Consider the following 22843-nt stretch of genomic DNA (forward strand, 5'->3'; position numbering starts at 1 on the left):
CACTATATCTGATATGACCTTGTGAAGGTAAAATGAGCCTTTTAATGTTGACCAAATGTCATGTGACCCATCAGAATCAAAGCAGCCTTGCGTCTGCTTGAATCTTTTTCTTTCACCGGACATGAAAAGCTCCACGCGTTCAAAGCGTCCTTGTGAAAGTTGGCGCGGCGCCGTCACTGCCGTGAAGTGAAGAGAACACGGCGGCGCGTTGAAGCCGCTGAATGAAACATGACGCAGAGTGCAGTTAATGCGAGCAGGTCAAAGCCCCAACTCACTGTCTTCCATCACGCTGCTTCAAATGCATGAGAAGAAGAGCCAGGCAAATCACCGGCTCAGTGCGTGTGCATCCGTGTGTCTGCCATCTCTGCTTTAAAATCCTCACCGACTTTCACCTTTGACCTCACTCTGCAGCTTCATCCATTTCAATGACGGTCATCAGCACGTTGCACACATGCACTGCATACATATGTGTGTGCACGTGAAGCCCAGCTTCGTGCACACATGCACAAAACTGAAACTTACAGCAAAACCTCAAAAATCAACTTTTCCCAAACGTTCATCAAAAACAAAGCTTTTTAAAATTCACTTTTAATTCAGAGCAAATGATTTTCAAAGGATCACTGATTTGAACAAAAACTAAAGTAAAATAAAGACAAATTACAGCCAAACCTGGACAAAGTCAACAAGCCAGCATCAACGTTTCAGCCTCAGTCTTAAAACCAGCTCAAAGAACCGCACCACATCATACCACAGTACACCACCTTTTGGTGCCTTTAATTCTGATGTGTGCCATTATTACGGTAAACAAGTAATAATTGTGGACTAATTGCTGTCTGAGGTAACTGGAGTGTAAACGTAATTTCTCCATTGTGAGATCAATAAAGTATATCTCGTGTGTGTGTGTGTGTGTGTAGGTGTCTCAGCTACACCCAGAGCACAGTGAGCCCAAAAATTCCTGACATACAGAAAATAAATGGCAGCCACCAGTCTGACCCTCAGTCTGACCCTGTCAACAGCAAACAACTCATTCAAAGGTTCTTTGTTTCAAAATAACGATGGGCAAAGTTTAGCATGTTTTCAACAGGCTGAGCCTCTGTGACATGAAGACAAGTGTTTGCACGCCAATGAGTGCTTGATTACTTCCTCTAAAGTACACATCAGTCTGCGTGTGTGTCTGTACTTCTGTGTTACTCTGTTTGTGTGTGTGTGTGTGTGCGAGTGAGACAGAGAGAGTCCTGGCAGGAAGCAGATTTGGCTGCTGACCATATTTGGGTGTAACCGGCCAGGATCCAGCAGACTAATTTAGGTCTGGCTGGGATGAAGGTATTATTATTTTCCCGTGGACCATCAGGCACAGGACACACCGCCATCTGCTGCACACGTGCACTCACACGTGCATGCACAGAGACTTCTATGAGCTCTGTCAGAGATGGCGCCGTTGTGCCTGTTTGATGAACAGAGTGAAAACAAGACTGTGGAGGTGCAGCAATCGATTCCTTTGATCGGCGAGTCGTCTGCCAATCGCCTTTAGGGTTAATGGAGTCATGACACAGAAAATTATCATCCAAACTCTAGAATTCATTAAACTATGACCTTTGTCCTACGTGCAACATGAGGTCTGCCCCCGCGTGTAAGCACCGAGCTCACAGGCGGCTCTCTGATCGCTAACAAACAAGAAGAAGAAAAACAGACACATGCGTCCCTGTGTTCTGAACTTCAGATGGGGTGTTCCGTGGGAACTCGCCACATTTTTTACCTTTGCAGACTGGACACGCTAACGTTTGAACAAAGTCCACGATTCCAGATCTGGTTTCTCCGATATCGGACAAAAAAGTAAAAATGGCTCATTTTTCATTGCAAAATCCACAAAGACTATTAAAAAATGAGAAAAGGTCTTTATGTTCATTTGCTGATGGGCTGTGTTTAATTACAGCCCCGCCCTTTAATGACTCTATTAACGAGCTGTTTGATTGGCCTGACACGTACATCATCTCCCCGCCAAGACAGCAAAGAAACGACTTAAACCACTAAATCCTCTTTACACATCAATCTGCCTTCAAATTCTTTCAAACACAAAATTCATAAGCTCCTCAATTTGTCAAAAGGCTTAACCCCCCCCACCACCCACCCACCCACCCATGATCCAATTAAAGCTGGAAAATAATTAGCAATATATTTTACCTCCTTTAAGAAACTAAAGTGTGAGACAGCTGATGATTAAAGAGAAGAACAATTAGCAGGAGGACAAACACAACCGCCATCGCATCGCTCTCTCTCTCTCTCTCTCTCTCTCTCTTTCTCTCTGTCTGTCACTTTTTTATTTTATTTTTTATAAATCACTCACTTCTTCAGCAGCTGATAAAACAGAGCAAGATAAATGCTTCAGGCTCATTTGACAATCAATTCACAATTAATCAATTATTTGATAGAAATCATGAATCAATCTTAAGGGGGGAATTAATCTTGGGTGGGGGGGCTGAGAGAGAGAAAACACACTGTTCAGGTCACGACTGTCTTTCACTGAAAAACGAGAGGATTCAGAGCAACATTTACAGAAAGTAAATATTCACCTTTCCCATTTTTACAGATTAAGTTTAAAAATAAAACAAGAGATGAGTTCAGTCAGTCTGACACAGGCTGTGCATGAAAGAGACCAGTGAGGAAAGCCACTAAAACAGTGACTGTGACTGGAGAGACTTTTGGTTGTTGCTGCACCAGTCACAGCATCGTGGTCGAGTGAAACGCAGAAAGACTTTGCAGAAAAGAAGCTATAAAAGAGTCACTGACATTCCGCCTGCTAAATTATAAGCCTAGAAAAAAAAAGAAAAGTCAGACGCATCAACACCTGATGACTCACTGATGATGATTTACTGTGGGACAGAGAACTCACAATCAAAAGCTCCAACACGACCCCATACAACAAAGAACTGTGTGTGTGTGTGTGTGTGTGTACATATCTGCTTACGTACATGCATGTGCATGTATACCTGCGCATGCACACGTGTGTGTACATGCATTCATGTGTGCATTTGTGTGTATAAGCAAGTGTGTGCGTGTTTGTGCAGAGCACGGTTAGTGCCTCCAAGGTCGATGTGTCGACCTTCAGAGTCGCCGTCTCTCTGTTTCTCTCTCACTGTCGCTCTATCGCTCTGTCTCTGTCTCTCTCTCTCTCTCTCTCTTTCTCTCTCTTTCTCTCTCTATTAAGAGTAACTGCTGAAGAGTGAAAGCACTGAGATGCGGAACTCGTTTCCGAGCTGACAAAGTACAATCAAACACACACGGTAATAAAATATGCACCGCCGCTCGCCGCACAAATCAACAAGCCACCGACGAGCTGATGAGATTTTAAATGAACCTTAATTTGTTGGGAATTGTCTTTGGTAATGAGACAGAGATGGACAGAGACACAATGCCAGAGAGAGAGAGAGAGAGAGAGAGAGAGAGAGCGACAGACAGACAGACTGACAAAGGGAGTAACTGACCTGTGACAGTCCCAGGTAGATGGACACGGTCTCAGAGATGTAGAGGAAACGTCCCTCTTTGTTTAGTGCAAATACAAACCCGTCCAGAGACTGAAAGACAAACAGACAAATAAACGTTAGGTGACGTTTGGGTTCAGACATTTTACTGATGTCGTCTGTGAGATCATGTGATCAACGTGATGCCGACGCCACCTTGTTTTTAAATGCAGCAACATAAGAAGTTGAACAAATGTTGAGACGTTCATACAAACACCTGGGATGTCAAACTCTGAAGACCAGATCCAGAAGTTACTCAGTTACAACAACGCCACCAACCACAACACCAACACCAGCGACAACCAACAATACACCATCAACCACACCAGCAACAACACCAACCACAACATCAACACCAGCAACACCAACAACACCACCACCAACCACACCAACAACACCAATCGCAACATCAACACCAGTGACACCAACAACACCAGCGACAACCAATAACACCACCAACCACAACATCAACACCAGCGAAACAAATAACACCACCAAAAATCATGACAACACCACCACCAACCACACCAACAACATCACCAACTGCCATAACACCAACACCAGCGACAACCAATAACACCACTAACTGCAACATCAACACCAGCGAAACACACAACACCACCAACCACACCAACAACACCGCCAACAACACCAACAACACCGCCAACCGCAATAACACCAACACTAGCGACACCAACAACACCAGCGACAGCCAATAACACCACCAACCGCAACATCAACACCAACAACACCAGTGACAACCAATAACACGACCAACCGCAACATCAACACCAGCGACACAAACAACAACACCACCAACCACACCAACAACACCACCGCTAACCACACCAACAACACCTCCAACTGCAATAACACCAACACCAGCGACATCAACACCAGTGCCACCAACACCAACAACACCAGCGATAACCAACTACACCACTAACCGCAACATCAACACCAGCGATACCAACAACACCAAAAACACCAGCAACACCAACAACACCGACACAAACAACAACACCAACCACAGTAACACCAACACCAGTGACACTAACAACAACAACACCTGCGCCACAAATAACAATACCACTAACAACAACACCAACATCACCAGGAACACAACAACACCAACCATACCACCACCAGCACCAGCTACACCAACAACACCACCAATCACAACACCAACAACACCACCAGTGACAACCAACAACACCAACCACAACACCAACACCAGCGACACCAACAACACCACCAGTGACAACAAACAACACCAACCACAACACCAACACCAGCAACACCAACAACACCAACCACAACAACACCAGCGATACCAACAACCACAACACCAACAACAACCATAACAACACCAACAGTACCAGAGACGCCAACATCGACACCAACCACAACACCACTAACAACAACACCGACAACATTATCATCACCAGGGCCTCCAATAACAACGACACCAGCAACACCAACAACTCCACCAACCACAACACCAGTGGCACCAACAACACCAACCACAACACCAACAACAATACCAACAACACAACCAACAAATAACACATCCACAACAATGCCAAAAACACCAGTCACACCAACAACAACAGCAACACCCATCACAACACAAACACAAAACCACCAACATAAACAACCACAACACAAACAACAACACTAAAAACAACAAGCACAACAACAGCACCAACAATCTTAACAACAACACCAACAATGACACCAAAAACACTAACAGTACCACCACCAACAACAAAATGGGTTGTGTTGACAGTAGAACCATCTGAAGTGATATACAGACCCTTCAGCTGAACAGACCAGGCTGAGTAAGTCATATGGGTACATGGAGCTGGCAGCTAATCTGGTTTGATTGGTATTGATCAATCTGATTATTGACTGAGTTTCGGTATCAGGTGACTTTTGTTCTGAGATACTGACTTGATGAACCTGTAACAACCAGGTATCAGGATCCACTCTCCAAAGTTTCCAAATCCAGGTCAAGACTGCCCAGCTGCAGCTTGTCCTTCCATAACCAGCAGCATTCATAATAGGTGCTTGTAAAATCAAACAATATTTGAACATGATGCCCAATAAATATATTGATCAAAAGTTAATCATATCATCTTTGATGTACCAACATGTGAGACAGTAAATACAAGACTGGCCTTTTTAGTTTTAGTATTATCGTGTCTGAAAGAATGTGGACTCACGCACTCACTGCCTATACAACCCATGCTAGACACACAGAATGTCGCAAATTCTTCAGTGACAAACCAGAAAATAAAATATGAGTCTTTCATTCTGAAGGTCACAAAATCATGAATCAGTGTATCTGCATCAGGCTTCGACAACGGGTGAGTGATGAAGTGACAACATTCTATGTGGAAGTCCACTGTTAAAACTAGGGTCACAAAAATTTCACTAAACTGACTAAATATAGTTTCTCCTGAAATCCAAGCCTTATAATGTTGGTTTATTGTTGAAACGTCTTGTAAAATTACAGCTCATTTTAATCAAGAGAACATATTTTTCTATTTCATGCCATCTGCAGAAGGACGTGTGTGCACACATACATGAGCTTTTGAAAAGAATGGAAGTTACCTTGATGTGACGCTGACGTTCATGAAATGTCTTATAAATCACCCCAGAGGTGTTATCAGGTTACAAAAAAACGTGTTTTTTTTTAGAACTGTTTATTTCTTGCTAGCTTTTACAGGATAATAATTGCAAGTCTAATAAGTGTATTGGATTTACACATAACAGCCATGGTTATGGAGCATTTTCCACAATGTTGGAGGAGAAGCCAGAAAGAGTCACTGTACCTCTCTACTCTGATTGGCCGCCACTGTGTGCTTCCCATAATGCTTTGCGCAACTCTGGGGAGCCCTTGTGGGTCTCAATCGTCACTGCCATAAGTAATTCAAAGCCATCTGTTCTTTTGAGATTTTACCCCTCAGGGGGAACTCTTCATTCATTTTTTTTTTTTGAGACAATGTGAATTTTGATTGCATTGGTAATGTCATATTATGAATCCACTATCTAAAGGCTAATAAATAAAATTATAGTGGTGCCTCTGAAAATTCTTTTCATGCATTAAATCTTAAAAAGCTTAGTGGCCCTATGCCTTTAATCTAAGATCATTCATGAGCCGGTCAGCAGTGAATCCTGTGGACATGTAGTACATTTAGCACCCATCAGAATTTAACATAAAAGTGATGCAAGTCGCACAATGACATCTGAGATGTCTGTTGAGAAAAACATTGGCTCCATTTACATGCACACTAAAAACCTGATCGCTATCTGATAACTGGCTGTTATCTGATTATTGTAGGGTCAAGTAAATGGCAAAATCTAATGTGTTTTATCCGATAACTCAGATTGTTTAGCACATCAGGGCCCAGTTTCATAAAGCAGTCTAATCTTTTAGTCTAGTAACTTTACTTAGTTGACTAAGGTTAGTCACCCAACATTATCCGTCTAAACACCCTTTCATTGGAGGTTAGCCATCTTACGTTAGTCGCCGATTTTCACGGTCATAGCAGCCTTGCAAGTGCCATTGCCAAGAAACGCTTCCAATGAGCGACAGTTTTGTCTACTTCCAGGTTGGTCCTTCTGCTACAGACATGGCTAGTCCGCCGCAGCAGAGGAGAAGCGCTCCCGAACTCGGTGTCTGTAAACACCTCCAATGGATTATTCCGATCCCGGAACACCCACTCACACCGCAGGTCTCCTTCCTCCTCCATCAAGTGGTGCTACATGATAGCTGCATTTTTTGAAGTACAACACTGAAGTTTTGTTGACTAAAATAAATTAGCCTCCTCTGTACCAGGTTAAAAATTTTAGTTGGGTAACACTAAACCTTTAACTGACTAAGCGTTTTGTGCAACGACTAAGATCAAAGGATGAGTCGACTAAATGAGTTTAGTCCACTAAACAAGATTAGACCACTTTATGAAACTGGGCCCTGGATTTCTCCCCAATACTCAGATTTCTTTGATAGATGTAAACCATTAATCTGATTTATTTGATTCTTTTACATTTGCGTATGTGTAAAATCAGTTGGAACTGATTTCCAGAGGTACTGTAGGATGCACAGTTGTCTCAACGGGGCTCATAACATCCTTCATCGGATCACAAAGTTCCCGAAGTGTCCAAAAAAATTTCCCAGCACGCACAAGTGTGCTTCAGAGTCCCACGTGTGTTGTTTCAACATTCTAAACAGCAAATTATTTGACGATCTACGCAATTCATAGACAAATATATTGGAGATGAACAGTTTGCTAAAAGCCTGAGGACATATTTCCACTGTTCATGTGCGATGACATCAGTTCAGCACTCCTCCTCCTCCTCCTGCTCCTCAGAGAGAGATGGGGGGAGGAGCTGTTTCTCTATCCAGTCTACGCTTTCTCTTCAAGAGCTGCCCTTTCTCCTTTCTCCACTTCAAAAGAAATCCAACTTATGAACTGAAATCATGTAAACCAGCCATTTTCTGATTATGGCATTACTGAAGTACATGTAAAAGCGATAGATCAGATTATTACAATTGCATGGTTACACCAGATTATTGTGGTCATGCGCCAAAAGAATTTTTTGAGTGTCTCAGGTTTGGGCAATGGGCAAGGCCTGATTTCTCCTCAGGGGACCAGCAGGAGTTCCTCAGAGAGCAGGAAGTAATCTCACATGTTATGTGGCACCACCAAACCCCAGAAGAACTTCACTGCAAGCTGGACTTTAACTTCATGCCCACCATGATTGAAAGGAAAAATGTACCAAACCTACAATCAAGATCCTCAGAATCTCCATCACTTTCTCACACAACATCCAATAAGAAGCATTTTGGACCAGAAGAACTGTCGACACCATTAGAACCCGCTCAGAGTGTGAAGCTGAGGGTTAGGCTTTGCCTTTGTTATTGTTCTGTATCATATTTGCATTTTAATATGATACACAAGCGTGTGAGCATGCCTATGTATGTGTGTGTGTGTGTGTGCACGTGAAGTCTGAGCCAAGGACATTCTCTCACACACACACACACACACACACACACACACACACACACACACACACACACACACACACACACACACACACACACACACACACACACAGTGTGGCGGGGGCCTGACAGCATGCACATACGTGCACGTGCCAGCGTCTGTGTCCGTCTGGCAGTAATTATGCTAATTGTCTGGATGCCCTTGCCTTTATTTATGCGCGGCTGCTAAGATAAATAAAAGGAAATTGCTTTGGATCAAACTGTATTCATTTCAGCATGCTAACGAGAATGCTAACGCGGCTCAGTGTGACGTTTGTTTACCCGTCACATATTCTACAGGTAATTGCAGTTTTGATTGTACATGCATTTGTTTGATTCGGTGCGCATGCACGATGGTGTGCACGTGTGACTGCGGGGTGATGAAACATTTCCTTTTTAGAAATCAGGATCTGATCGAGCCAACATCGCCAAACCCGCTCGCACGTTCCAGCCTTCAGGCAGTCAGTCCCAGCATGCAGTGGGAGAGAGGCGGGGTTTAGGCGGACATGTCATCACAGAAACAACCATACCAAACAACAGAACTGGCAGGAATCGAACCCAGGTCCTTGTGGCCGTGACACAAGCTGCATCCTCATTGGTTGGAAGAGCGGTGTTTATGTTCCGGCGTTAACATCAAAGAGGTCGTATTAGCTTCAGAACCAATGTTAGCTTAATGAATACTTTTGTCCAGAGGAGCATCATTTTCTTCAGATGCTGTGTAAAACTGTACATCCAGCGCTGTGCAGGGCAAAGCCCGGCACACCTGCTAGTGTTTATTTCCACCACGTTCTTACAGCCAGCGCCGGCGTCCTGGAGGTAAAAACACCAGTCGTGCTCCTGCGAGACATGCACAGATGGCATTTGTCCATATCTTGTGTCACCAGAAAGTGTTTGCACCAAAGACCAGAAACCAGATTGAAAGTCAAGTTCTGCTTAGTGCTCCACAAGCGTGCATCAAACAGATGCACCTGACATGAGAAGGTTCCCACCTGAGCACGTGAAGTCAGGTCAGCTGGATATCTTTATTTAATCTGTAGATGTTTCATGCTTCTCTCAGAAATGCTTCACCAGTTTAAGGCCTCACTCACGACCCGTCACGCAGGTCGCAGGGAGTGGGCGGTCGAGCCGTGCTGCAGGAATCCAGAGGAAACTTTGTGAAAAATACAGGTGTGGTACTAGTCACGTACAGGTTACCCGCCTGTCTTGCATGAGGCGTGAGGAATACTGCACCGTCAGACCGTGTCAAGCGTATGTCTGACGCATGTGATCAGTGCTTGTGACTTCCAAATTACCACCTCCGTAAACCAGCAGTATGGGCCGTCTCTGTGACGCAGGTGGTCTGCACGTGCCAATCACTCCTGACTAGCGTGTGATTGCGTTTAAAAAGGAGGCCCACCACCACCTCCGCCACGTCATGTTCTGATGTCGGTGTTCCTGTATTAGCACAGCCAATATCACTTTGTGCCTGTCCTCAGCTTCTATTATCTGCCTGTGGAGGTCCAACACCCTCAGAAATTGCGGCATTATGGCAACAGCCATTGGCGTCACCAGCCGTAATCCTGTACGAACTGTGCCTACATTTTTTTTTGCACAGCTTCATTCTTGAAAATCATACAATATTACAACAACAAAAATAACTTCTGGGGACGTGACTAATCATTTTGACATGAGCCTTGAGGCTGCACCACTGTCCAAGGTGCTGAAAGAGTGAAACCATCCACTGTGGGGCTGTGCTGAATTATAGCGCAAAGCTCCAGCACCCAGCACCACAGAGGTCAAGTCTGATCACATCTGCTATCATTAAAAAACAAACAAAAAAAAAACAGATGTAACATTATCGGTTGAGGGGGGGTCTACGGGGTATGTCAAAAAAGTTCCAGGACTGGTGTCACAAAACATTATTTCAAATCCAAACTACAAACTACAAGTTACCCCCTTCAAAGTAATCCCCCTGGAGTCTAATGCACTTTCCCATCCTTCTCTCTTTAAATCAAGTCCACTCTGTGTAATAGCCACTTCAAGGAAAGGGAGGTGCGATAACTACAGCATTTTTCTTCTCACCACTAGGTGTCAGTAATGCAGCACTACACACTTCTGTCCAGTGGGTGGTGGTAATGAGCTATCTGACTGTCAGCTCTGCAGTAAAAGAAGAGATTAGAAAAAAAGACAACAAAAAAAAGCAGTGACATCATTGTGAACAACATCAACGGATTGCCTGAAGCCGGCGGCGGCAGCAATCTGGACGATACACTGAGGCCGGACTCAGCATCCATCAGCGACCAACCTGCTGCATATTTGAAGCAAAGCAGAGCATAGATACACATTTGAAATATTCTAAAATGTGCTGTAACACTGCAGTGAGCTAGCAAGTATTGAACAGCGTGGTGGCTAAAAGCTATGACGCTTATGAAATGGGCTGTGAAGAGATCTGGGTTTAACAAAATAACAATCCATCCAAAAAATGCCTTGATTGCACCCATTATTGATCTTTAAAATCAGATTAAGAGTCTGAACCAGAACAAGCAGGCTAGATTATTAACTGGACTGACATCCCGGTCCACCACAGTTTGACCCTTTTTAGTCTGTGGACCAGCAGCTGTGTCAAGTTTGCGCCCGTTGATTCTGTTCCATACAGACTCCGGTTTCTGGCCTCCTCACTATGTTTTGTAGTGGTGGTGGGGGGGTGAGAGTGTGGTTTCTTTGTGGTGGTTTTGTGTGTGGCTTGCACACAGACACACACTCGCCGTGGAAGCAGCTGATTGAGTGCTCAGGCACGTAGTGAAGTGGAAAACAGAAAACAAACGCCTCCAGCAGCAGCTCGTGATGTGTGACACTCCGCCTGCACTCACGCTACAAATTTAAATCTGCTCACTTTACAGCAGGCGTCCGTCACCCGGAGAGGACCATCAGCAGGAGAACAAACACACCCTGCAGCAGGAAGCCCCGCCCGCCCGGCCGCCGCACCACGCAGTGCAAAACAAACACTGACAGGAGCAGGTGGCGGCGGTTTGATCCACAGCGACACCGGAGTCTGTTCAGGTCCCAAACACCAAAACATTCTGCTTTATCTGAAATTAAACCAAACGCTGAATGTAGAAATGTATCTTTTAAAAGAATTATTCTGTATTAGTTACAGAAATATTTCTTTCATTTATAAATCATGTAATTCGCGGTTGATTACACTGGGTCCCATTTGTGTTGCGGTGCATTTAGAGTGCAATTTAGTTCCATACGTTTGGTACAATTTCATACTGTGAACCTCGGCCACTAGTGGGGGCAGTGTTTATCTAGACATACGGAGTTTGTTTTGCTGACGGATGACGATTTGAAGGAGATAATTGACGGTGCTAATTCTTTGAACACACACACATACACACACAAAACAAATCCACTGCGCTGTAAGCCGTCTGGAGGCATGAAGAGCTGTTAGGAGGAAGTTAGAATGAAAAGCTGGACTAATTTCTGATGTGATTTTTTTTTTTTTTCACTGCACTAGGGAAGTACAAAGTCTTTTTTTTTTCTATTTTTTGCGGGGGGGGGGGGGGGAGTACACGAAGTTGCTGCACAGCATTGCGGACTACATCATCAGAATTATTTTTGGACTTCTATTTAAAGTTCGTGTTGGATTGTTGATGTCAGAGCAGCAGTGACGCACCAAAGCTGGACAAATTTCTGATGTGATTTTTCACTGGAGTGAGGAAGTACAGAAAGTATTTTTTTTGGAAGCACACAAAGTCAGTGCACCAAAATGTAAGTCCCTTTTCTGTTGTTTATAAATTAATATAATATCAAATGGCAAGGATCTATTTTAGCCGTTATATAAAACAAATAATGTTTTTACATTCTTTCAAAGGTACAAATATTTCATGTGGTGAAAGCAGGTTCCAGCTTTCACCTCATGAAATATTCATACCGTTGAACTCATAAACATTTATTGTATGTATATTAATGTTTGTCAATATTTTAAAGTCTGATTTCATATTTGCAAATAGATTTTCTTAACAAATTGCAGTAAACAAAATCATATGAAATTCCAGATATTTTCTAAAAACATTTTTCTCCTGTAAGCCTGGAGCGTGAGCAGTTTTCACTGCTAAAGGTTCCAGGTTCTCTTCCCGCCTGATCCTTTCTGTGTGGAGTTTGCATGTTCTCTCCATGTTGGTGTGGGTTCCGTCCAGTCCCTCCAGGCTCCTCCATTTCCAGAGACATGCAGGTTTGGTGATACTAACTTGTCTGTTGGTGTGACTAGGTTTGTCTTTCTTTATGTGTCGGCTCTGTCCTCCTCCCCTTAAAGAAAGCCTAGAAGTCTTCCATCTTACATGGTGCGATGCTATTCTGGACTACAAGCATGTGCTACTGGCTACAAAACTGGCCTACTATCTGACTTGATTAACAAAAGCAAGCTATATCAATGTGGCTATATCTAGTGTCACGTTCCTTTGTCTGTCTACTGTTCTGCAGTGTCAGCACCCTGAGATGAGAGGCAATGTCAGGAGCTCTGGCCCCAGAAATACATTTAACATCAGCTGGCGTCTGTAACCTGACTTTGCGAGTGATAGAATCTCCTATCACTAAAACCTGGCGTTTCGGCCTGGAGATAGGAGTGGAAGTCACTCGTGGGCTCAACAGACAAACAAAAGGCATATCTAAGGGAGAAAACTGGTTCACAGTTCAAAGTGGCGAGTGTGACTGGGGTACCGCAACCGGGCACCAAACCCTACATGACTTCCTCTGCCTAACCATGGTCCGAAAGCCATCATCCACAGCCAGTGATTCTACGCTAATGCTAATGGGCACGCTAGCGGGCCCAACAATACCCTTGCCTGGAGTGCCCGTAACATCTAACTCCACTGAAATAAGAAACTGTTCTAGCTTATGGACATGGCTCCCTAAAAGAGTCACCCTCTCTGCCAGCATCACTGTGCCAGCACAGCAAAGTCGTGTACTCTGTGCACCAGAAAATCCAAGAGTGTAGCCAAGCTAGCGCGAGCTAACTGCTAATGAAAATGCTAACCACTCCTAAGATTCACACAGGAATAGAATAATGAGCTAAAAGTCACATCAGTTACACTGAGAAACTAACAGAAGTATTAGACTGGTATTTCTGTGTAGGCTCTCAGTTGTCCAGGTGGTTTCCATAGCAGAGAAGCTTGAATCTTCGACTGGACTGGGTTGCGTGACGTGAGGACGTTTCGCTTCAAATCACAGAAGCTTCCTCAGCTAAAATTCTTGCTCTGGTAGTCTGACTTGTAGAGAAGAATAAACCAGAAGCCAACAAAAGCTGGAGTTTTTAACCTAACCAGACCCCTCCTACTGAGAGGCGGACTGCTATAGGCTAGTGACTAAACAATAGCTCTAATTAGCACCTATTGTGCGCTAGTTAGCACTCTCCTAATGATGGGATGGAAGGCTCCCCTGATGGCTCCCTTGACGACTCTCCTGATGACGTGAATGACTCATTACCATGAACAAAAGACTGAAACTGCTTTGACCTGAGTACCCCATTGTAATGGTTGTGCGATGGGGTCTCCGGTATCCCCCATTGTGGCCAATCTGTACATGGAGCGAGTGGAGAAGACAGCCTTGACGTCGTTCATGGGCATCTCTCCCAGTCACTGGTTCAGATATGTCGATGACACATGGGTTAAAATCAAACAACAGGAGGTCGAGGACTTTACAGAACACATCAATTCGGTGGATTCCAATATGAAGTTCACACGTGAGGATGCCAGAAACAACAATTTAGCCTTCTTGGACTGTGATGTTACGATTGGAGAGAACAGGCAGCTCCAGACAGAAAACCCACTCACACTGACCAATATCTGCTCTTTGGCTCAAACCACCCCCTTGAACACAAGCTCGGGGTGATCAGGACTCTTCAACACAGAGCCCTACAGGTGCCCACAACTGCAGAGGGAAGGGCTAAAGAACAACAACTTGTACGGAAAGCCCTCACAGTATGTGGGTACCCACGATGGTCCCTGGACAAAGTGCAGAAGTCCCAGAAAACAAACAGACCAGATAGACAGGAGACGGAGAAAAGAAGAAGAGGAGTGTCTCTCCCTTATTTAGCAGGAGTAGGGGAAAAACTACAGAGGATCTTCAGACAGCACAAAATCACAGTTTACTTTAAACCGGTTAACACCTTGAGACAGAAATTAGTTCACCCTAAGGACAGGATCCCTAGTTACAAACAGAGCAATGTAGTGTATTATATCAGATGTTAGGAAAACTGTAATGAACACTACATAGGTGAGACTAAGCAACCTTTAAACAAGAGGCTATACCAGCATCGCAGAGAGGTCGCCAGTGGACCTCAGTCTGCAGTTCATCTCCACCTGAAAGACACTAACCACACGTTTGAGGACAAGGAAGTTAAAATCTTAGCCAGAGAGAAGAAATGGTTTGAGAGAGGTGTCAAGGAAGCATTCTTTGTAAAACAGTTGAAACCCAGCCTCAACCGGGGGGCGGGTCTCAGACACGCTTTGTCCCATGTTTACAATGGGGTACTCAGGTCAAAGCAGTTTCAGTCTTTTGTTCATGGTAATGAGTCATTCACGTCATCAGGAGAGTCGTCAAGGGAGCCATCAGGGGAGGCTTCCATCCCATCATTAGGAGAGTGCTAACTAGCGCACAATAGGTGCTAATTAGAGCTATTGTTTAGTCACTAGCCTATAGCAGTCGGCCTCTCGGTAGGAGGGGTCTGGTTAGGTTAAAAACTCCAGCTTTTGTTGGATCCTGGTTTATTCTTCTCTACAAGAGTCAAGACAGAAGTCAGACTACCAGAGCAAGAATTTTAGCTGAGGAAGCTTCTGTGATTTGAAGCGAAACGTCCTCACGTCAAGCAACGCAGTCCAGTCGAAGATTCAAGCTTCTCTACTATTAGACTGGTAGTAACAGTCATAAAAGAAATTATTTAAAAAAATAAAATAAAATAATGCAGCCGACCTAGCTAGCGCAAGCTAACCGCTAGCGAAATGCTGACCACTCCTAAGAATCACACAGGAGTAAAATAAGGAACTAAAAAACTAACTAAAATGAAACTAAACTAAAATTAGACTGGTAATAGTAATAAAAGAAACGCTTACAAAAAGAAAACGACTCCTAGAGCCAACGGTCCGAAAAATAAATAAGTGAAACAATAACCTAAATGTAATGCGTCAGAACGCTGTTTGATCTCTGTAACAGATCGGCCATGACAGTCATAGTCTCCCCCTCAGTACCCACAATCACTCTGGGGCTGTGACTTCACCAGCTGTTGCTGCCGCTCTGTCAAGAAACAAAACAAGAACAAAACAGCAACAGAGATGAAAGAGGATGAGGCAGAATGACACCTAGAACGAATGAAGAGAAACCAGATGAAGACAAGTAAAGGAGGATAAATCAGAATATGGAGGAAAATAATTAATCCACAGATCTTGAATAGCAGGAAAATATTGATTGTACTCTGGATGTGGGGGTTGAGGTAGGGCAAGGGTGTGGCCACATCTCAAACCTGATCATCTCTCAGTCATCTGAAGAACCAGACCACGAAGGCACCTGTTTCTCGTGGGTGTAGACTTTTAATCCACATCCACTCATGTTATCACCAAAGTTCCAACTTCAGTCCTGGATACTGTCTGGCTCACAATGGAAATAACTGTCACCAAGTCCTGTCGACCAGAATTCTGTCATGTATAATCACTTCTACAACAAAGAATTATCCCTGAAAACAGCAAATCAGAGGCTTTAAAAGCCCCCCAACTCCCAGAGAACAACACAAAAAAACAAAATGTTCTGAAATGTTAAAAACTTCTGGCACACATTTTTTTCGTGAACTAGTTGTGAACATTGTGCAACCTATTTGAAAACACTGTGTCACTGCATGTCATTGCATGCAGCACATCTGAACTTGAAATTGATTATAATGAGATGTTACATTGATAATAAACATATCTTTACAGATACATTATCTAACTCATAATAAGGAATGAAAATGCAACTATTTTATTAATCCATTACTAATATATAAATATTATAAATAATAACCTTTGACACAAGATTCTAAATGCATTCTCCACCGCACAACGCACATGAGACAACCTGCAGCGGTAGATAATTTCTCTGTGATCTGTGATTCTGAGAGAAATGAGAGATGGTTTCCTCAGCCAAGTTCTGAGAGCAAATGCGTCATCGGCTACGAAATGATTATTTTATTTAGCGTGGTGTCAAGCAGGACAAAGCATGGCGTCCAGCGGGACGCATTGGCACAACAAATTGTGCGGCAGTGCCGGGATCAAATTTGTGCAAGTGTCAAGGTGCCTACGCTTTCACGTTCCCTATTAGTGGAAGAACAATCCAATGCTCGGTGAATTCTGCTTCATGATGATAGGAAGGGTCGACATTGAAGGATTAAAAAGTGACAAGCCATGTTATCCCTGTGGTAACTTCTCTGACACCTCCTCCTTAAAACCCAAAAAGTCAGAAGGATCGTGATGCCCCACTGTCACTGTTTGTATTCAGATTGAAACTCAAGATCAAGCAAGCTTTTGCTCTTCTGCTTCACGAGACGTGTTACCATTTGACAGGTGTACCACTGCAGTCAAACTCCCCACCTGCCACTGTCCCTGAAGCGGGTCGCGCCTAATGTGCCGGGCGCTTGACACCAGAAGCGAGAGCCCGCTCTGGGCTCACCTTACCAGGTGTGGTGACCCCCCACCCCACCGCCATCCCCCGAAAAAATATTTTTTGTGGCAATAAGGTTTGCGATCAAGATTTCTTTTAGTGACTGATCAATTAACTGAAATCCGTAAACTACTTAAACTGAAAGAAAATATATATAATGAATGATATTCACGTTTTGCGACTTACGTTTTGTGAGACCTGCGTTCACGTTGTGTGGGATATTTTATTCACGGTTTGCACCAAAATAATTAATGGTTCATGGATATTCACAATTTGCGTAACTTTTTCATTCATGTTTTGTGGATGATTTGCAGCAGATTCACACTTTGGGGGTCAACAATGATCCCATTATGAACTCTGGCAGAAAACTGATATGTACTGACTTCGACTCTGTCATTTGATTGCCATCAAAAATTGTTGATGATGCCAAAGAACAAGTGGTTCTTTGAGTTCCTTTTGTCTTTTTGTCTTTCTATCCTCTGCCATTAACACAGCGTTTTCACCCAGAGAATCCTCACTTTCCGGATGGTTCTTCATTTAAGCGACTCTTCTGCGTAGACTCTCCGTAGTGTGAGACAGTTTTGGACAAGTTCATTTTTCTGGCAAAAAATATGAAGGTTGAATAAAATTGAACAGGGCTTCATGCTGGAACTGTTGTGCTGCACTTTACTTGTAGAAAGGTTTTGTTAAAAGCTGTTTACTAGGAATGTATTTTTTTTATATTTCATACATTTGTCATTTATTTGAGAACATTTTATTTAACTTATTACGAGGCAGCACTTTGCAATTATTTTATTTTCCTGTTTGTATAATGTTTGTATAAATTGTTGGTTTAAACAACAAGCAAATTTAGGTTTTGCATTTTGTTCCCATACTGTACTGAAAGTGAACCGAACCGTGACCTCAGAACCGAAGTACGTACCAAACCGTGATTTTTGTGTATCGTTACACCCCTAGTTGTGAGTGTAAATCTCCTGTATGGTTCTTTGTTTTAGCGATTCTTCTCCGTAGACTCTACAGATGGATGTTGGTGTAAATCTCCCGGATGATTCTTTGTTTTAGCGACTCTTCTCTATAGACTCTACAGACGGTTGTGGGTGTAAATCCCCTGGATGGTTCGTTCCTCATCCGACTCTTCTCTGTAGACTCTACAGACGGTTGTGGGTATAAATCCCGAGGATGGTTCGTTCCTCGTCCGACTCTTCTCTGTAGACTCTACAGACGGTTGTGGGTGTAAATCCCCTGGATGGTTCTTCCCTCGTCCGACTCTTCTCTGTAGACTCTACAGACGGTTGTGGGTGTAAATCCCCTGGATGGTTCTTCCCTCGTCCGACTCTTCTCTGTAGACTCTACAGACGGTTGTGGGTGTAAATCCCCTGGATGGTTCTTCCCTCGTCCGACTCTTCTCTGTAGACTCTACAGACGGTTGTGGGTGTAAATCCCCTGGATGGTTCTTCCCTCATCCGACTCTTGTCTGTAGACTCCAAAGTCGGTTTTGGGTGTAAATTCCAGTACCTCATTGGTTTGTCTGTCTGGCACAACCATGACATGATCAAAAACACTTAACTTGCCTTTTTTCAACATCCTGATGCGTGGTTTGAACCTTAGACCATCTTCACTATGTTTACGTGTCTAAAGGCTCCGAGTTTCTGTGCTGTGATTTGCTGATTGGGTATTTGCTTTAATGAACAGGTGAATGGGCGTACCTAATAAAATGGCTGTGGTTTGTCATCAATATGAAAGATATGCACAGCAGCACTGGAAAAGCTTTCCAAGTTTAATGAGTCTGCAGTCAAGGTCTTTGTTCAATTTTAAGAGGAATACGTATCTTTGGAAACAGCCAGGAGCAACATAAGCAGCCTCCTGCAGCCAATCAAAACACAAAATGATTTTTAGTTAAATGAGCTCTAATATTTGGAGGTACAGAATAAAGTCAACCAGGTAATCTGTGGAGGTTTAAGTTGCCAAATAAAGACTGGAGGTCATTAAGGTCAACGTATTTGAATTCCATATGGTCACCTCCCAAACTTGCCATTCGTCTGCTGCACGAGAAACCACAGCCAAAAGACATCGGTATCCACCTCCAGCCTGACTATCAAGGTCGTTAACTCAGTCTCATCAACATCGCATCAGCCAGACAGGAGGTCAAAGGTCGCCCAATCCACCTGCCTCCCCGGCCTCCCACTGGACTATCTGACTGACAGCAATCAGGACAAAGCCTCCTCCCAGGACAATGTGTGCGTGTAATGATATCCTGACATTGTGTGCGTGTAATGATATCCTGACATTGAAATAATATGCAGTTTTACACCCACACACACCCACAAACCTTCAGTCCAGCCTCCCGGTAGACGTCCAGGAGTCGTGCTGGTGTTAACATCGGAGGGTGTTTGTTTAAAGATCCACCCCGCCTTTAAAATCAAACAATTAGTGATACAGACGAGTTTCGGCTGATGGCCTGCATAAATAATCAGAGCTGCCACCGCGGCGTTTTCCTCTGCGTGCTCTCTGGACGCCTCGTTTGTTGCTTCAGTCTCTCTCTTTCGGTCTGTCAGTTGTTCCCTCCACTAATGAACCTGGTGGACCTCACAGGAAGTCAGAGAGGGGGGTTGTGGGTAATCAGGATGCAAGGCTCGACTCTGCGTCATGACCTTTAGTCTGGCGGCTGCCGGGTCACGGTGGGTCTCTGGAGTCATCTGTGCATGCAGGCTGGTGAAAAAAAGCCGCCAATCGCCATGTGTCCACTCACTTTGAATATTTCACATCTTAAAAATTCATCTGGAGACCCAAAGTTCAAATGCACAAAGAACAAAACAAATAAAAAAGAGGCGTAGAACAAGAGAGTGTTTGCATCTCTAAACACCGCCGCGTTCATTTACACACAAGCAACTGACTTACAGACGTCCCTCAGGAAATCGACCTGAACACCAAAATCTGAAAGCTACAAGAAGATCACGTCTACAGCATGGACACAAGAAAACACCTCACGATCACACGTTCACTGACCCATTCACACACACACACACACAACACACACACACACACACACACACACACACACACACACACACACACACACACACACACACACACACACACACACACACACACACACACAGTCACATCCTCATGTTCATCAGCCTCGTGCAATTTCAATGTCATGTTCCATTTCATTGTTCAGCTGGTGCTGCAATTCCACATTTTAAGCACAAGGAGGCAATATTGTGCCTCTGTTTTGTTTTGGAAATAATTGCCATCACAGTAGGAAATACAACAATATAAAGTAGATACACCACAGAAAAGTGTTTTGTTGAATAAAGTTGAGGAAATAGAGAAGTTTAATTCGGTGACGGACACACAGAGCCGTTTAATGACTGCTCGCTCGCTCGCTCGCTCTCTCTCTTCATTAAGCCTGATCAACCTCTCTGGCCTAATCTCTCTGAAATTAGTGTCTGCTCTGTACCACCTAAGTGACTGGCTGGCATTCATTAGTGCTGCGTTTTAGCCAAATCAATCACACTGCACCCCGTCCTCCATGCTTTCTTAAAATGTCATCCTCAAACTTCTCACAATCAATTAAGCAGGAGATTAATGAGGCCAATTTGCCAACAACACGTTGGTCTTCCTACTCTGCTGAAAAGGCCAAACCACCACGTGGAAACACACTCGGGATAATTAATGTACATCGTGGGTTGACACGCAAACACGGATCCTAAGAACTACAATCTGTGTTGTCGTTTATTGCATTCGATTCTGGTCTTCAAATGTTTTTAACAATTGAGATTGACGGACTGTAAGTCAAACCCAACAGCCCTGTGTCAGGATGACTCAAACCGCATCTCTACTCTACTATCAAGACCCAACAAGTCGCACACAAAAACCATGGCTCACATTAAACAATCTCATAGGACACTTAATGTCTGTATTTGGCAGCTCATGGCTGAGGTTTGCTCTGCTGAAGACCTCCAGAGTTGAGGTGTTGAAGCTCCACATTAGTAATCTGTCAGGCAGGTGTTGCAGGGCCTCACTGACACAGACCTGAGGTGGCATGTAAACATTAACCAGAATAAATGAGAACGCCAGGGTGAATAAAAAGGCTTAAAGTTACAGAAAAATATCTCTAAGGGAGGGCCTCATGATTTCATCAACACCTTAACAACTGTACACCAGCCATCATCTAGACAGAAGCAGATTACGCCTCCTCTCGTCTTCCCTGTTTCCTCCATTAAGCCCTGGTCCCACCAAATAATGAAGAGTGAATAATGAGCCACGCAGCATGTTTTTTTTTTTTTTTGCTACGAGAGGATTTATTCCACTATCGTGGGAGAATCGTGGCTCTGAGAGGCTCTTAGAGGCAGTATTCAGTTAACGAGGCTCAGCCCTGAGTGTGGCGCTAATTTCAAGATGTTCAAAATTTAGCACAACAGCGTGGGGCAGTTTGTGTACGAGGTACTACGAGGACAAACGAGGACTGCAGAGTCGTGTGTGGTGAGGACAAGGCTGCTAAAAGCCCATTATCCGAGCAGTTGCAGCTATACGAGGACCAGAGAGATTATTTGGAGAGCTCCGCTCTCTTGCGCACAATTCCACCTGCTTTGTGCGCAAGACGCTGTATATAAAATCATTATTTTGTAGCGGATTAATCATTTTCTGTTAGAGTTTGGATGTTGAAAACACCTCTAATCCCTTCCAGAATCACAGAAGACTGGTTCATCTGGACCCTTTTTTCCTCATCTCCTGCTCCATAAGGAACATATTTTGGAACAGTTTAAAGGTAACTACTTGTAATGTTTTTATAGCTTGGTAAAACAGTTGCATGTTCATTCCTAGCTGTAAAAGTATGTTTATGATAGATTTAACATCTTGTTAATGGATCAGATGAGATGTGCTCTGTGCGCACTGACGCAATGACTCACACTCAGAAGAGCATTTACGCAAACGCAAGCTTGCAAAAGAGCAATTTTGCAGACATAACGGACGAGCACAAAGGTTAAACTTTGGATCACAGTGTCAAATGTGTGCTTAAAGCCATGGAAGACATGAAGCCAGTGAGAAGGAGAGTAGAGGGGACTGTCCAGGACACAAAACGCGCGTGCGGAAAAGAGCAATTTTGCAGACATAATGGACAAACACAAAGTTAAAAGTTGGATCATGGTGTCAAAATGGCTGTGTGTTTAAAGCCGTGGATGGAAAGGAAGCCAGCGAAAAGGAGCGCAGAGTTGTCCGGGAATGCAGAATGAGAGCATGCAAAAGAGCACTTTTGCAGACATAACACAAAGTTAAAAGTCGGATCACGGTGACTGTAAGCCGCGGAAGAAATAAAAGAAACATTGTTTTTTTGGAAGTGACCCACACAGTTGCGGCAGCGCGTGTATATAATTAAAGCGGAAACCTCATTGTGGTGTCTTTTTGTTTGTTTGTTTGTTTTTTGTCACAGAGAGTTGGGTGAATGCACAGAACTGCTGCATTTGATTCTGGAACACAGGTGAACAGCAGCCTGGCTCACAGCACACACCAGCCAGTGTTGTGCCAAAGTAGGTATCCCCATCAGAATTTGTATCCCCTGTGTGGGAGCGTGCACTCACTCAGTACAGCGTCTTTTTTTGGTCTG

The 22843-nt window shown here is 43.8% G+C and overlaps 1 protein-coding gene across 2 annotated transcripts in view; it reads right to left on the bottom strand.

Moving 5' to 3' along the window:
* LOC117500813 (neuronal PAS domain-containing protein 3) overlaps positions 1 to 22843 on the bottom strand; it is a 267016-nt gene that overhangs the window by 66605 nt on the left and 177568 nt on the right. For both annotated transcript variants that reach the window (XM_034159593.1, XM_034159594.1), the window contains exon 5: positions 3483 to 3572. In XM_034159593.1, coding sequence (XP_034015484.1) covers positions 3483 to 3572 — 90 coding nt within the window. The remainder of the gene's footprint in view (positions 1 to 3482; positions 3573 to 22843) is intronic.

Source organism: Thalassophryne amazonica, chromosome 19 (genome assembly GCF_902500255.1).
Source record: "Thalassophryne amazonica chromosome 19, fThaAma1.1, whole genome shotgun sequence".
NCBI lineage: Eukaryota > Metazoa > Chordata > Actinopteri > Batrachoidiformes > Batrachoididae > Thalassophryne > Thalassophryne amazonica.